General features: G+C 63.5%; 1 protein-coding gene across 5 annotated transcripts in view; it reads right to left on the bottom strand.

Annotated features, from left to right (window-relative positions):
* Nucleotides 1–12,487, bottom strand: part of PHC2 (polyhomeotic homolog 2) — a 112,905-nt gene that overhangs the window by 53,321 nt on the left and 47,097 nt on the right. For all 5 annotated transcript variants that reach the window (XM_075906848.2, XM_075906847.2, XM_075906849.2 and 2 more), the window contains one exon: nt 11,766–12,005. In XM_075906848.2, the coding sequence (XP_075762963.2) occupies nt 11,766–11,918 (153 nt within the window). In that variant the 5' untranslated portion in view covers nt 11,919–12,005. The remainder of the gene's footprint in view (nt 1–11,765; nt 12,006–12,487) is intronic.

The raw sequence follows: 12,487 nt of genomic DNA, 5'->3' as shown, positions 1-12,487 counted from the left end.
TTTCAAAGGCAGAAGTGCTGGGCAGTGTCCTTTGAAATGTACAACGCTCCCTGTTGGGGCTCTTAGCAGGGGCGGCCTGTGAGCATAGGCAGACTCGGCGGTCGCCTAGGGCGCCGCTGGCCCGGGACGCCCGATGATGTCGTCACGGGTCGCCCAGGCACTCGATGACGACGTCACGGCCATTGGCGGCCATGCAGGCGGGGGCGCCAATTGCGCCTTCTTCCTGGGGCGCCAGCTGCCGCAGCCGGCCTCACACCGCTCCTGCTCTTACGCATTTCAAAGACTGAAACCCCAGGGCTAGCAGGGGACTCTCGGAGCTCCCCGCTGGCCCCAGGCTCCATGCGGCGCTTCTACTTTGAAATGAACAAAAGCCCCAGCAGCACCACTGCACTGACACAGCCCGTCCCAGCAACGCCCACCCCGGCACGTTCACACCCCGCTCCCCTGACACAGCCCGTCCCAGCAATGCCCACCCCGACGCGTTCACACCCCGCTCCCCTGACACAGCCCGTCCCAGCAATGCCCACCCCGGCACGTTCACACCCCGCTCCCCTGACACAGCCCGTCCCAGCAATGCCCACCCCGACGCGTTCACACCCCGCTCCCCTGACACAGCCCGTCCCAGCAATGCCCACCCCGGCACGTTCACACCCCGCTCCCCTGACACAGCCCGTCCCAGCAATGCCCACCCCGACACGTTCACACCCCACTCCCCTGACACAGCCCGTCCCAGCAATGCCCACCCTGGCGCGTTCACACCCCACTCCCCTGACACAGCCCGTCCCAGCAATGCCCACCCCGAGACGTTCACACCCCGCACCCCTGACACAGCCCGTCCCAGCAATGCCCACCCCGGCGCGTTCACACCCCGCACCCCTGACACAGCCCGTCCCAGCAATGCCCACCCCGACACGTTCACACCCCGCTCCCCTGACACAGCCCGTCCCAGCAATGCCCACCCCGGCACGTTCACACCCCGCTCCCCTGACACAGCCCTTCCCAGCAATGCCCACCCCGACACGTTCACACCCCGCACCCCTGACACAGCCCGTCCCAGCAATGCCCACCCCGACGCGTTCACACCCCGCACCCCTGACACAGCCAGCCCCAGCAATGCCCACCCCGGCGCGTTCACACCCCGCACCCCTGACACAGCCCGTCCCAGCAATGCCCACCCCGACACGTTCACACCCCGCTCCCCTGACACAGCCCGTCCCAGCAATGCCCACCCCGAGACGTTCACACCCCGCACCCCTGACACAGCCCGTCCCAGCAATGCCCAGCCCGACGCGTTCACACCCCGCTCCCCTGAGACAGCCCATCCCAGCAATGCCCACCCCGACCGACGCGTTCACACCCCGCTCCCCTGACACAGCCCGTCCCAGCAATGCCCACCCTGACCAACGCGTTCACACCCCGCTCCCCTGACACAGCCCGTCCCAGCAATGCCCACCCCGACACGTTCACACCCCGCTCCCCTGACACAGCCCGTCCCAGAAATGCCCACCCCGGCGCATTCACACCCCGCTCCCCTGACATAGCCCATCCCAACAATGCCCACCCCGGCACGTTCACACCCCGCTCCCCTGACACAGCCCATCCCAGCAATGCCCACCCCGGCACGTTCACACCCCGCTCTCCTGACACAGCCAGTCCCAGCAATGCCCACCCCGACACGTTCACACCCCGCTCTCCTGACACAGCCAGCCCCAGCAATGCCCACCCCAGCACGTTCACAACCCACTGCACTGACACAGCCCGTCCCAGCAATGTCCACCCCGGTGTGTTCACACCCCGCTCCCCTGACATAGCCCATCCCAACAATGCCCACCCCGGCACGTTCACACCCCGCTCCCCTGACACAGCCCGTCCCAGCAACGCCCACTCCGGCACGTTCACACCCCGCTCCCCTGACACAGCCCGTCCCAGCAATGCCCACCCCGACGCGTTCACACCCCGCACCCCTGACACAGCCCGTCCCAGCAATGCCCACCCCAACGCGTTCACACCCCGCTCCCCTGACACAGCCCGTCCCAGCAATGCCCACCCCGGCACGTTCACACCCCGCTCCCCTGACACAGCCCGTCCCAGCAATGCCCACCCCGACACGTTCACACCCCACTCCCCTGACACAGCCCGTCCCAGCAATGCCCACCCTGGCGCGTTCACACCCCACTCCCCTGACACAGCCCGTCCCAGCAATGCCCACCCCGAGACGTTCACACCCCGCACCCCTGACACAGCCCGTCCCAGCAATGCCCACCCCGGCGCGTTCACACCCCGCACCCCTGACACAGCCCGTCCCAGCAATGCCCACCCCGACACGTTCACACCCCGCTCCCCTGACACAGCCCGTCCCAGCAATGCCCACCCCGGCACGTTCACACCCCGCTCCCCTGACACAGCCCTTCCCAGCAATGCCCACCCCGACACGTTCACACCCCGCACCCCTGACACAGCCCGTCCCAGCAATGCCCACCCCGACCGACGCGTTCACACCCCGCACCCCTGACACAGCCAGCCCCAGCAATGCCCACCCCGGCGCGTTCACACCCCGCACCCCTGACACAGCCCGTCCCAGCAATGCCCACCCCGACACGTTCACACCCCGCTCCCCTGACACAGCCCGTCCCAGCAATGCCCACCCCGAGACGTTCACACCCCGCACCCCTGACACAGCCCGTCCCAGCAATGCCCAGCCCGACGCGTTCACACCCCGCTCCCCTGAGACAGCCCATCCCAGCAATGCCCACCCCGACCGACGCGTTCACACCCCGCTCCCCTGACACAGCCCGTCCCAGCAATGCCCACCCTGACCAACGCGTTCACACCCCGCTCCCCTGACACAGCCCGTCCCAGCAATGCCCACCCTGGCACGTTCACACCCCGCTCCCCTGACACAGCCCGTCCCAGCAATGCCCACCCCGACGCGTTCACACCCCGCTCCCCTGACACAGCCCGTCCCAGCAATGCCCACCCCGACGCGTTCACACCCCGCTCCCCTGACACAGCCCGTCCCAGCAATGCCCACCCCGACGCGTTCACACCCCGCTCCCCTGACACAGCCCGTCCCAGCAATGCCCACCCCGAGACGTTCACACCCCGCACCCCTGACACAGCCCGTCCCAGCAATGCCCACCCCGGCGCGTTCACACCCCGCTCCCCTGACAGCCAGCCCCAGCAATGCCCACCCCGACACGTTCACACCCCGCTCCCCTGACACAGCCCGTCCCAGAAATGCCCACCCCGGCGCATTCACACCCCGCTCCCCTGACATAGCCCATCCCAACAATGCCCACCCCGGCACGTTCACACCCCGCTCCCCTGACACAGCCCATCCCAGCAATGCCCACCCCGGCACGTTCACACCCCGCTCTCCTGACACAGCCAGTCCCAGCAATGCCCACCCCGACACGTTCACACCCCGCTCTCCTGACACAGCCAGCCCCAGCAATGCCCACCCCAGCACGTTCACAACCCACTGCACTGACACAGCCCGTCCCAGCAATGTCCACCCCGGTGTGTTCACACCCCGCTCCCCTGACACAACCAGCCCCAGCAATGCCCACCTCGGTGTGTTCACACCCCGCTCCCTGGACACAGCCAGCCCCAGCAATGCCCACCCCGAGACGTTCACACCCCGCTCTCCTGACACAGCCAGCCCCAGTAATGCCCACCTCGGTGTGTTCACACCCCGCTCCCCTGACACAGCCAGCCCCAGCAATGCCCACCCCGGCACGTTCACACCCCACTGCACTGACACAGCCCGTCCCAGCAATACCCACCCCGGCACGTTCACACCCCGCTACCTGGACACAGCCAGCCCCAGCAATGCCCACCCCGGCACGTTCACACCCTACTGCACTGACACAGCCCGTCCCAGCAATGCCCACCCCGACACGTTCACACCCCACTGCACTGACACAGCCCGTCCCAGCAATGCCCACCCCGGCACGTTCACACCCCGCTCTCCTGACACAGCCCATCCCAGAAATGCCAGAGACCCCCGGGGATAAAGCTAAATAGGGAAAGGGCTTCTCATGACAGCCTAGGCCACCCAGCCTCTGAGCTCCTTGCTGGCTCCAGGCCAGGCTGCGTTCCTCCAGAAAGGGATGAGGATTCTGGCCAGGGAAGTGACCGGCCTCAGCCTCGTGGGAGGCACCGAGGACTTGCAACTCCAGGTACTTTCCGTGGGACCCAAGCGCTCAGAAATGACAAACCCGATGCCCGCAGAAGAGCTGAGGCTGGACCCCACCCACCCAGATCTCGGGGGGCCTTACCCAGGGGTCAGGGCTGTTCCCCGCTCTGCACTCCTAGGAAGCCTAGGAGACATGGCCCAGGCGTTACCCTTGTCCGAGGCCCACCCCAATGCTTCAGCCACCACGGGCAGGGGCCAGGGTTACCCTGCCCCAGTTATTGGCATAAACTGCCACACAGGGCAATTGCTGAGCTGCATGAGCTGCGGGCTGGGACTGCTCCAGATTGCTGTGCCCCTGCACCTTGAACTGTCTAGAAGCCTGAGAGCAGCAGGGCCAGCTGCCATTGTGTGGGGCAAGGCAACATGCTGCAGTGACAGGGGAGGTTCCCACACTCTGCCCTCTCCCCGAGACTTTACTTTGGTTCTTTCTTGTCTTGCTTTCCCTTAATGCAAGTGCGTCCCAGAGAACAACCCACTTCGATCTCAGTGGATGGGAAACCCAGACAGACCCCACAGAACCGAACCGATCTTAGCTGGTGCCAATCAACACAGGACCACTGAGGTCGGCTGATTGACATCAGCTACCCGAAGCTCTGAGAGACGCCAGGGGTTCTTGTCTTTCAGTGGGGTGCCAACAGCGACAGGCAATGAGAAAGAGAGTTTGTGTCCTTCGCCACATCTGGATGGGGGGTGAAGTGTGTCTGGAAAAGGTTGTCCTCTTTCGCCTGGCCATCTGTGGCCAGAAATCCAGCCTGTGTCAGCCCTGCCCCCTTGGAGCTCTGCGGAGCAGAGGAGAGCTAGCGGCATTTCAGAGCGAGACTCAGTTCCTGCAAGGCGGGGGGAAGGGAGGGAGAGCTGCCAAGTCTAGTCCCCAGGGCTGGTTTGCATTTAACTCACACGCCTGCCAAACCCTACGCAGAAAAGCAGTCTTCCTTAAACAGCCGGCACCCCAGCTCCTTTGATTCAGGACTGAGCTAACTTCCGTCCTACGGCCGGCCGGGCGCTTTCAAACAAGCCATCTCCCAGCCACGCCTTGATTGCCCGGAGCCACAGCCCAGAATGAATAAAACCATACAAACCCCACTCAGGCCTTCTCCATGCCTCCAAGGGCAGGAAAAAACCCAAGCCTGTTTCTCTGTGTGCCCCACCTCCAAGTAGGAAGCAAACAATGGGCCACGATAACTCTTCTGCTGGTCAGAAATATCTACCTGTCCTAGGCAGTTATCTGGCCCTGCCACTGCAGCAGCTGCATGCCAGCTTCATTACATTTCTCCCCCGCACGCTGCAGACAGGCTGGGGACTGAAGCCCAGAGTGACAAAGTGACTTGCCCGTGGTCACACAAAACATCAGTGGCGGAGCAGGGGTCCAGATGTATGCTCACAGCATAATGCCTGGTCCCCGTTAGCCCATTGGGACCAGGGTGGAAGCAGGGGAGAGCACCTGGCCCCTTTTCACTTGTGAGGAGGAGGAGGCAGGAGGGGACATGCCCAAAGCCACAACCCAGGAGTCCGGGTCCCCAGTGCCCCTCCCTGGCCAAGCAGGCCTTGCAACTGAGAGCAGAGGGTACTGGCTGGGGAGGTGGGGTGACAGCCCCCACGAGAACCTTGTAGGTTCCAAAGGGCCCCCGGAGAGGCAGGAAAAGGAAAGCCGGGCCAATCACTGCTTCCTTCCAGGCAGGCCTGGGACTCCTTCCAGCTGCAATGTGTACGGAGCCAAGGCCCAGTGATTGCACCCCCCAATCGCCAGCCTGCCCCACAGACCAGAGATCCCAGCTGCCTTGGGCCAGTCCATGCGGGAGCACCGAGCCACCAACAAACTCCCTTTCCTCCGCAGAGACCCTCGCCCCCTTCCCCACCGCACAACAAAGCCCAGCCAATGGCTAAAATAAGGGCCTCTTGCTTCCTCCCCCCTCCACGGCACACCCCTCCCCCACAGCCCATTGAAAACCCTGCTGAACTCGCCCCGGCCTCCTGCTCATTGTTCAGACCCTGCCTCTGCCTGTCCAGCAGAGCAACGCACATTGGGAAACCCAATCCCAACTAGACTACACTAGGGTGGGGACTCATCTGGCCACAACTCCTCAAGAGAGAGCTCGGAGTCCTTGTGGACAGTCCTCCGAAAGCAGCCACGCAGTGCGTGCAGCGGCCGTCCACAAAACAAATAGATCATCAGGAATCACTACAAAAGGGATAGAGGATAAGACAGAAAACAAAGCCACGGGACGCCCACAGCTGGAATACTGCGCCCTGGTGAGGTCGCCTCCTCTCCAAAAAGAGACACTGGCATTGGAAAAGGTTCAGAAAAGGGCAACAAGATTGATGAGGGGTTTGGAACGGGTCCCCTATGAAGCGAGATTAAAAAGACTGGGGCTTTTCACTTCGGAAGAGGAGACTAAGGGGGGATACGAGAGAGGTCTATAAAAGCACAACTGGTGTGGAGAAAGTGAATAAGGAAAAGTTATTTACTTCTTCCCATAACACAAGACGTAGGGGTCACCAAGTGAAATGAATAGGCAGCAGGTTTAAAACAAACAAAAGGAAGTTTTCCTTCACTCAGCGCAGTCAACCTGGATGCCCAGGGGTGGGCAATCATTTTTGACCAAGGGCTACTTCAGAAATTTTAGAAGTGGCCCTGGGACATCCTGGAAGGGGTGTGGCCTCAGCAGAAGGGGCGGGGTCAGGACATTTCCCGTGCTCCCTCCGCCCCTCCCTGAGAACCACCAGCTGTTCCCTCCGGGTGCCCATGCCCCTGGCAGTGGGAAGAGACTTCATGTGCTCCCCACCTGCTGCTCCCAGGTCAATCAGGGCCTGGGTAGGGGGAAATAAGATGGAGAATATCTTATTGTCTCTCACTCCCTGCCCCGCCCTGCAAGGGAGCACCCCGCTTAGACTCACCCACCCACTGAGCAGCAGCTGGCACGCGACTTTAACTGCTGAGTCCCTTGCAGGGCGGGAGGAGACTTCACACTCTCCCAGCCCCAAGCCCTGATCAGCCTGGGGGTGGGGGGAGCACGGTTCGAATACTTCGTGGTGCAGCCCCTCAGATGGACCCCAAGCCTCACGGACTGAGGCCAGGAGAGCACAGGGGCTGGGCGCTGAGCACTGGTGGGTGCAGAGCCGTTGATGACCTGGCCCCAAGTTTCCTGCAGCAGCAGCGGCCCCCGCCCACCACCACACAAACCAGGGTCAGCCAGCGCAGGGGCAGGCAGCAGGACGGATGCCAAAGAGGAGGGTGCATCTCCCCTGGGCACCCCCTGGCCAGGGCTTGGTGGGAAGCCACAAGTAGAACTGGGTTCAGCCAAGACCAAGTCAGCAGAGGGTCCATCCCAGAGCTGGCAGAGACACAGCCCCGTTCTCGGGGGACCGTGACGCTCCGGCAGCCGGGGCGATGCCCCTCAACACCTGGCCTGTCCTGTGCGCTCCCCCCAAACTGCAGAGCCTGCCGCTGTGGGACAGCGGCCCACACAGACCACGGGCCTAGCCCAGGACAGCAGCTCTTCTCCTGTGATGGGTCATGCCCCGCACCCAGCCAGGGGCGCAGACTGCCGGGGGGTGGGAGGCAGGGCTCCCCAGATCCCCATCAACAGCCAGAGCCGGAAGGGAGCAATCAAAGCTACGATTCCCCGTCATTACTCCCTGCCCTGCTCCAGCGTGTCTTGCAGCAGCCCCCCAAATACCTCCCCACCCCCACCCCCTTCCACCCCCAATACCTCCCTGCCCCCAGCCCCTTCCACCCCCAATACCCCCCCGCCCCCACCCTGCGATCACCTCCTTCCACCCCCAATACCTCCCCGCCCCCAGCCCCTTCCACCCCCAATACCCCCCCGCCCCCCACCCCCCCCACCCCCTTCCACCCCCAATACCTCCCCGCCCCCCCCGCCCCCAGCCCCCACCCTGCCCCCAGCCCCTTCCACCCCAATACCTCCCCGCCCCCACCCTACCCCCAGCCCCTTCCACCCCCAATACCTCCCCGCCCCCCACCCCCTACCCCCAGCCCCTTCCACCCCAATACCTCCCCGCCCCCACCCTACCCCCAGCCCCTTCCACCCCCAATACCTCCCCACCCCCACCCTGCCCCTTCCACCCCCAATACCTCCCCGCCCCCACCCTGCCCCTTCCACCCCCGATACCTCCCTGCCCGCAGGCGCCCCCCAAGTTGCGGCTCCCTCCCCGCACGCGCCGGGCACCTACTCGGCTCGCTCCGCGGGGGCCCAGGGCCGCGCTGTCGGCTCCGCGCGGAGCAGCCCCGGGCCAGCAACAAAAGCGGCCGCGAGCCCCGCGCGGCTCCCGCCCGGCCCGGCCCGGCGCGTGATTGGCTGCGGGAGGCCCCCGCGAGCCGGCCGGGCACAAAGAGCCGCCCCCACAGCCCGGCCCCGCCCCCCCCCTGCTGCTCCCCGGGCCAGCTGGGCGCGACCGCCGCGGGGGGTCGGGGCCGGGGCCAACAACCCCACCCAGGGGTGATCCGGGGCAACTCTCCCACCAACTCCCCCCGGTGCGGGGCCCGGGGCAACCCCCCCCGCTCCCCCAGGCATGGTCTGGGGCACCCCCCCAGCTCCCCCAGGCATGGTCTGGGGCACCCCCCCCCCCCGCTCCCCCAGGCATGGTCTGGGGCACCCCCCCAGCTCCCCCAGGCATGGTCTGGGGCACCCCCCCAACTCCCCGAGGCATGGTCTGGGGCACCCCCCAACTCCCCCAGGCATGGTCTGGAGCACCCCCCAACTCCCCCAGGCATGGTCTGGGGCACCCCCCCAACTCCCCGAGGCATGGTCTGGAGCACCCCCCTGCTCCCCCAGGCATGGTCTGGGGCACCCCCCCCCAACTCCCCGAGGCATGGTCTGGGGCACCCCCCAACTCCCCCAGGCATGGTCTGGAGCACCCCCCCTGCTCCCCCAGGCATGGTCGGGGCAACTCTCCCACCAACTGCCCCAGGTGTGGTCTGGGGCAGCTCCCCCTCCATTTTGCCCAGTCCCAGGGTAACCCCTCCAACTCCTCCAGGCAGGGGTCCAGGGCAAATCCACCCCTCACCCCGGGGGATTAGGGAGCCTAGTGCAGCAGGACCGAGTGGTGGAAGCTGATAGCTGGGTTTGCGATGACTGGGAGACCCGTATGGTGAGGTGCCTGCCTGGTGTGAAGGCTGCGGATCTCTCCAGACATCTAGATGGACTTGCATGTAGTGCTGGGGAGGAGCCGGTGATGGGAGTACCGCTGGTATGTAGGTACCAATGACATAGGGAAGGGTAGGAGAGAGGTTCTGGAGGGACGCTGCCCCAGTGCCACGTCGGTGCCCCCCCATCTCATTCATTCCCATCCCTCCCGCCTCTCCATTCTTTTGTTATTGTTCACACCCAGCCCTTCCCCCACCGGGACGGGGTGGAAGAACAGAGCCTAGGGCTAGGAAGGGCAGCTGGGATACAGGATGATCAGGGCTGGCAGGCAGGGGGGTCTGGGAGAGCTGGCAGGCAGGGGGGTCTGCCCCTCCCCTGGCCCGGTGGTTCCCAGCTCAACCCTAGAATTGCTCCAGCAGCACAGGAGTCAGAACTGGCCTTGATTTGGGGGCTTCTGACGTCCTCAGTCCCAGCCTTGCTGGGCAGAGGTAGAGCAAAGCGGGGCAGCTGCCCCAGCAGCCTTCCCATACGTGTGGCATTGTCTGGCCACGTGTAGCAGGCAGCTGAGCAAAGTGTGTTCCCATGTGGCGAGGGGCCTGCCCCCAGCTGCTGACCCATGCGGCTGGCTGTGTGCTGGCGCTGGGTGGCCTGGCCAAAGGGGAGTGACACTGCAGGGGCTGACCACATGGACTCGCGCTCCAGGGTGGGTGGAATGTGTGGGGCTCGCCGTGGGTGTCATGATTATGAGGGTTAGCCAGCAGCCTGGGGATTAAGGGGTTAACTACACCTAGCCAGGTGGCGTGACCAGTAGGAATGTAGATGGGACTTTTAAACTGGGACAAAGGAATTTGGGTTTTTTCCTTTCCCCTTTTGTCTCTCGGGGTGTGTTCTCTGCAGCTACAGAGAGGGACAAGCATGTCTCTCTCTCTCTCTCTCCAAGACACCATTCTTCATTTTCTGTAAGTAGGGTAAAGTTTAGGTAGTTTCGTTAGGCTTTATTGTTTTAAGGGTTGGGTGTGGGATCTGAGATCTGGCGCTGCTTAAGAGATGGTTGGCCTTTCTTTTTAACTAAGTTCTAGCCCATGGTGTAATTCCTCCATGAGTATATTTTGTTACCTTTCCATCTGATCCTTATGCTTGCAACAGGAATATTGTTGTAATAATAAAAGTTTTCTCTTTTCTTTTTATTAATCTGGCATTGGTTACTTGTGTGTCCTGATTTTTATAATGGGGTGAGATTTCCCAAATGATCTTTCCCCTAATCTTGTTATTCATATTTGGGTGGTGGCAGCGGAAGTTTTATTCCCAAAATCTAGGTTTTTAAGATTTTGGGGGAAGTTTTATACCAAAGCCTGGTAGATAAGGCTTTGGGGTACACTTGCTGGCCCCCACTTCTGCATTTATCACGCCAGAGTGGGGAAGGAGCCATGACAGTGGGCATCACAGAGGGGGTGGTGGAGGCAGCCTGCACCCACTGAACAGGGCAACACCCCGGACATCCAGCGCCCCGGTTCCAAACCTGGCCCCTGCAGGGCCGACCTCCTTCCAAATGCCCAGCCACCGGGCACCTGCTCAGCTCTGCCAGCCAGAGGCTTAGAGTCCAGTAGAGGACGCTGCCTGGGGCTGGTCAGGGGGGCTGCTCTACGGGGGGGCTGGCCATGCTCCCGTTGCAAAGCCAGACCCTGTCTGGCGCTAGGGAGAGCAGCAGCAGGGACTGAGCACTGGGGCTTTGCCAAGACCAGGAAGTAACTGGGCGACTGTGTGGGTCCAGTATGCACGGCTCCGTGTGTGCACCCCTGGGTGTGCAGGGCACATGGCCCTTGGTGTGCAAGTGTGTGCACATCCTCCGCAAGTGTGCACACATGCTCTTAGCGGGTGTGTCTGCCCTGCATCCTTCCCACGTTTCCAATACAAAGCGCAATTCCAATGCGTCCCGTACCCCATGCAAGGAGGGGTACGCGCCTGCTATTCGGAAAGCCATTTCACAGAATGAACAGCGGAATCGCTGCTGCGGGAGGCCTCTGGAAATCGCACCCCAGTCCGGATGGACCCTCTGCGAGCCTGTTTGCGTGGGCAGGGACTGGAACGCTGTGTCCACCTCCCAAGGAGAGGCGTCCGTTCCCCCGGCCCCTAGCTCAGCGCTCTAGGGGAGGGAGAAATTCCAAGTGCGCTGGAAGGAAAGAGCTCCCAGGGCTAGTGAGGGGAGGAGTCCCAGCAGGGGGTGCAAAGGTATTTCCATAGCTCGGGGAGCAGAGCTTGGCTGTCGGCGCCGGGCCCCCGGGACATGGCAGGGTCTCCAGAAGGATGAGAATTGGAGCACGGGGTTTGCCAGGTATTTTCTCCCGTCTGCCACCCACACACAACCCTTAGCTCCAGGGTTCTCTGGATCTAGCCCCACGCCTTGGCACTGTCCTCCTGCCATCACAACGCCTGGCTCCCTGCCCCGCTCCACAGCCCCTTACCTGCACAGTCTGGCGGTCTGGGATCCCGCTGTACACAGAGATCTGGGGCCCTGACTGGCGCCCGTTGCTGCTGCTGCTGCTGGTGCTGCTGGCCGTGCTGGTGCTGCTGGTGCTGCTGGAAGGAGGCGGGACCTGCAGCTGCTCATTCTCCATGGTGACTGTCTTGGGCACCAACGAGGGCAGGAAGAAGGAAATTCCAGGGCCGAGGTGGTGGGAAAGGGGGTTCTGGCCAAGTTAGAGCTGGAAGGAGACACAAGCAGGCGGTCAGGCTGGGGGCATGGAGCCTGGTAGCCCTGCTGGGGCACTGACCCCTCGCACCGACCCACAGCAGGTGAGAGGCTGCAGTCACGAGGCGTTCCAGGGCCACGTTCTCTGGTGCAAGCAGCAGGGAGGCAGCCACGGCGCCAGACACGGGCTCGCTCTGGATGTAGGTAAGAGCCTTGGCTGGCTCTGGGCCCCCAGGCACTAGCCCCTCTCTCTCCCTGTACTCCCTTCCCTCCACACGCCCCCAGCTCCTGATGCACTCGTGGGGCAGGGGCCTGATTCTGCTGGCTCCTTGCTGGCTGGGAACCTGCGCCGTTCCCAGCACTTCGCGAAGAGGACGGAATCCAGGCTGCGGCGAAGAGAAATCGCCCCTCGGAACCGCGAGACACTCGGGCCAGGGCCTCCCGCGGCAGACGCAGAACGTGCAGCTGGGCCGGGCGCCATCTTATTTGGGGCAC

The sequence above is a fragment of the Pelodiscus sinensis genome, chromosome 24 (assembly GCF_052426305.1).
Source record: "Pelodiscus sinensis isolate ZL-2025 chromosome 24, ASM5242630v1, whole genome shotgun sequence".
Lineage (NCBI taxonomy): Eukaryota > Metazoa > Chordata > Testudines > Trionychidae > Pelodiscus > Pelodiscus sinensis.
Note: the sequence above shows the minus strand (reverse complement) of the source record. Positions and strands in the feature narration are given on the sequence as shown.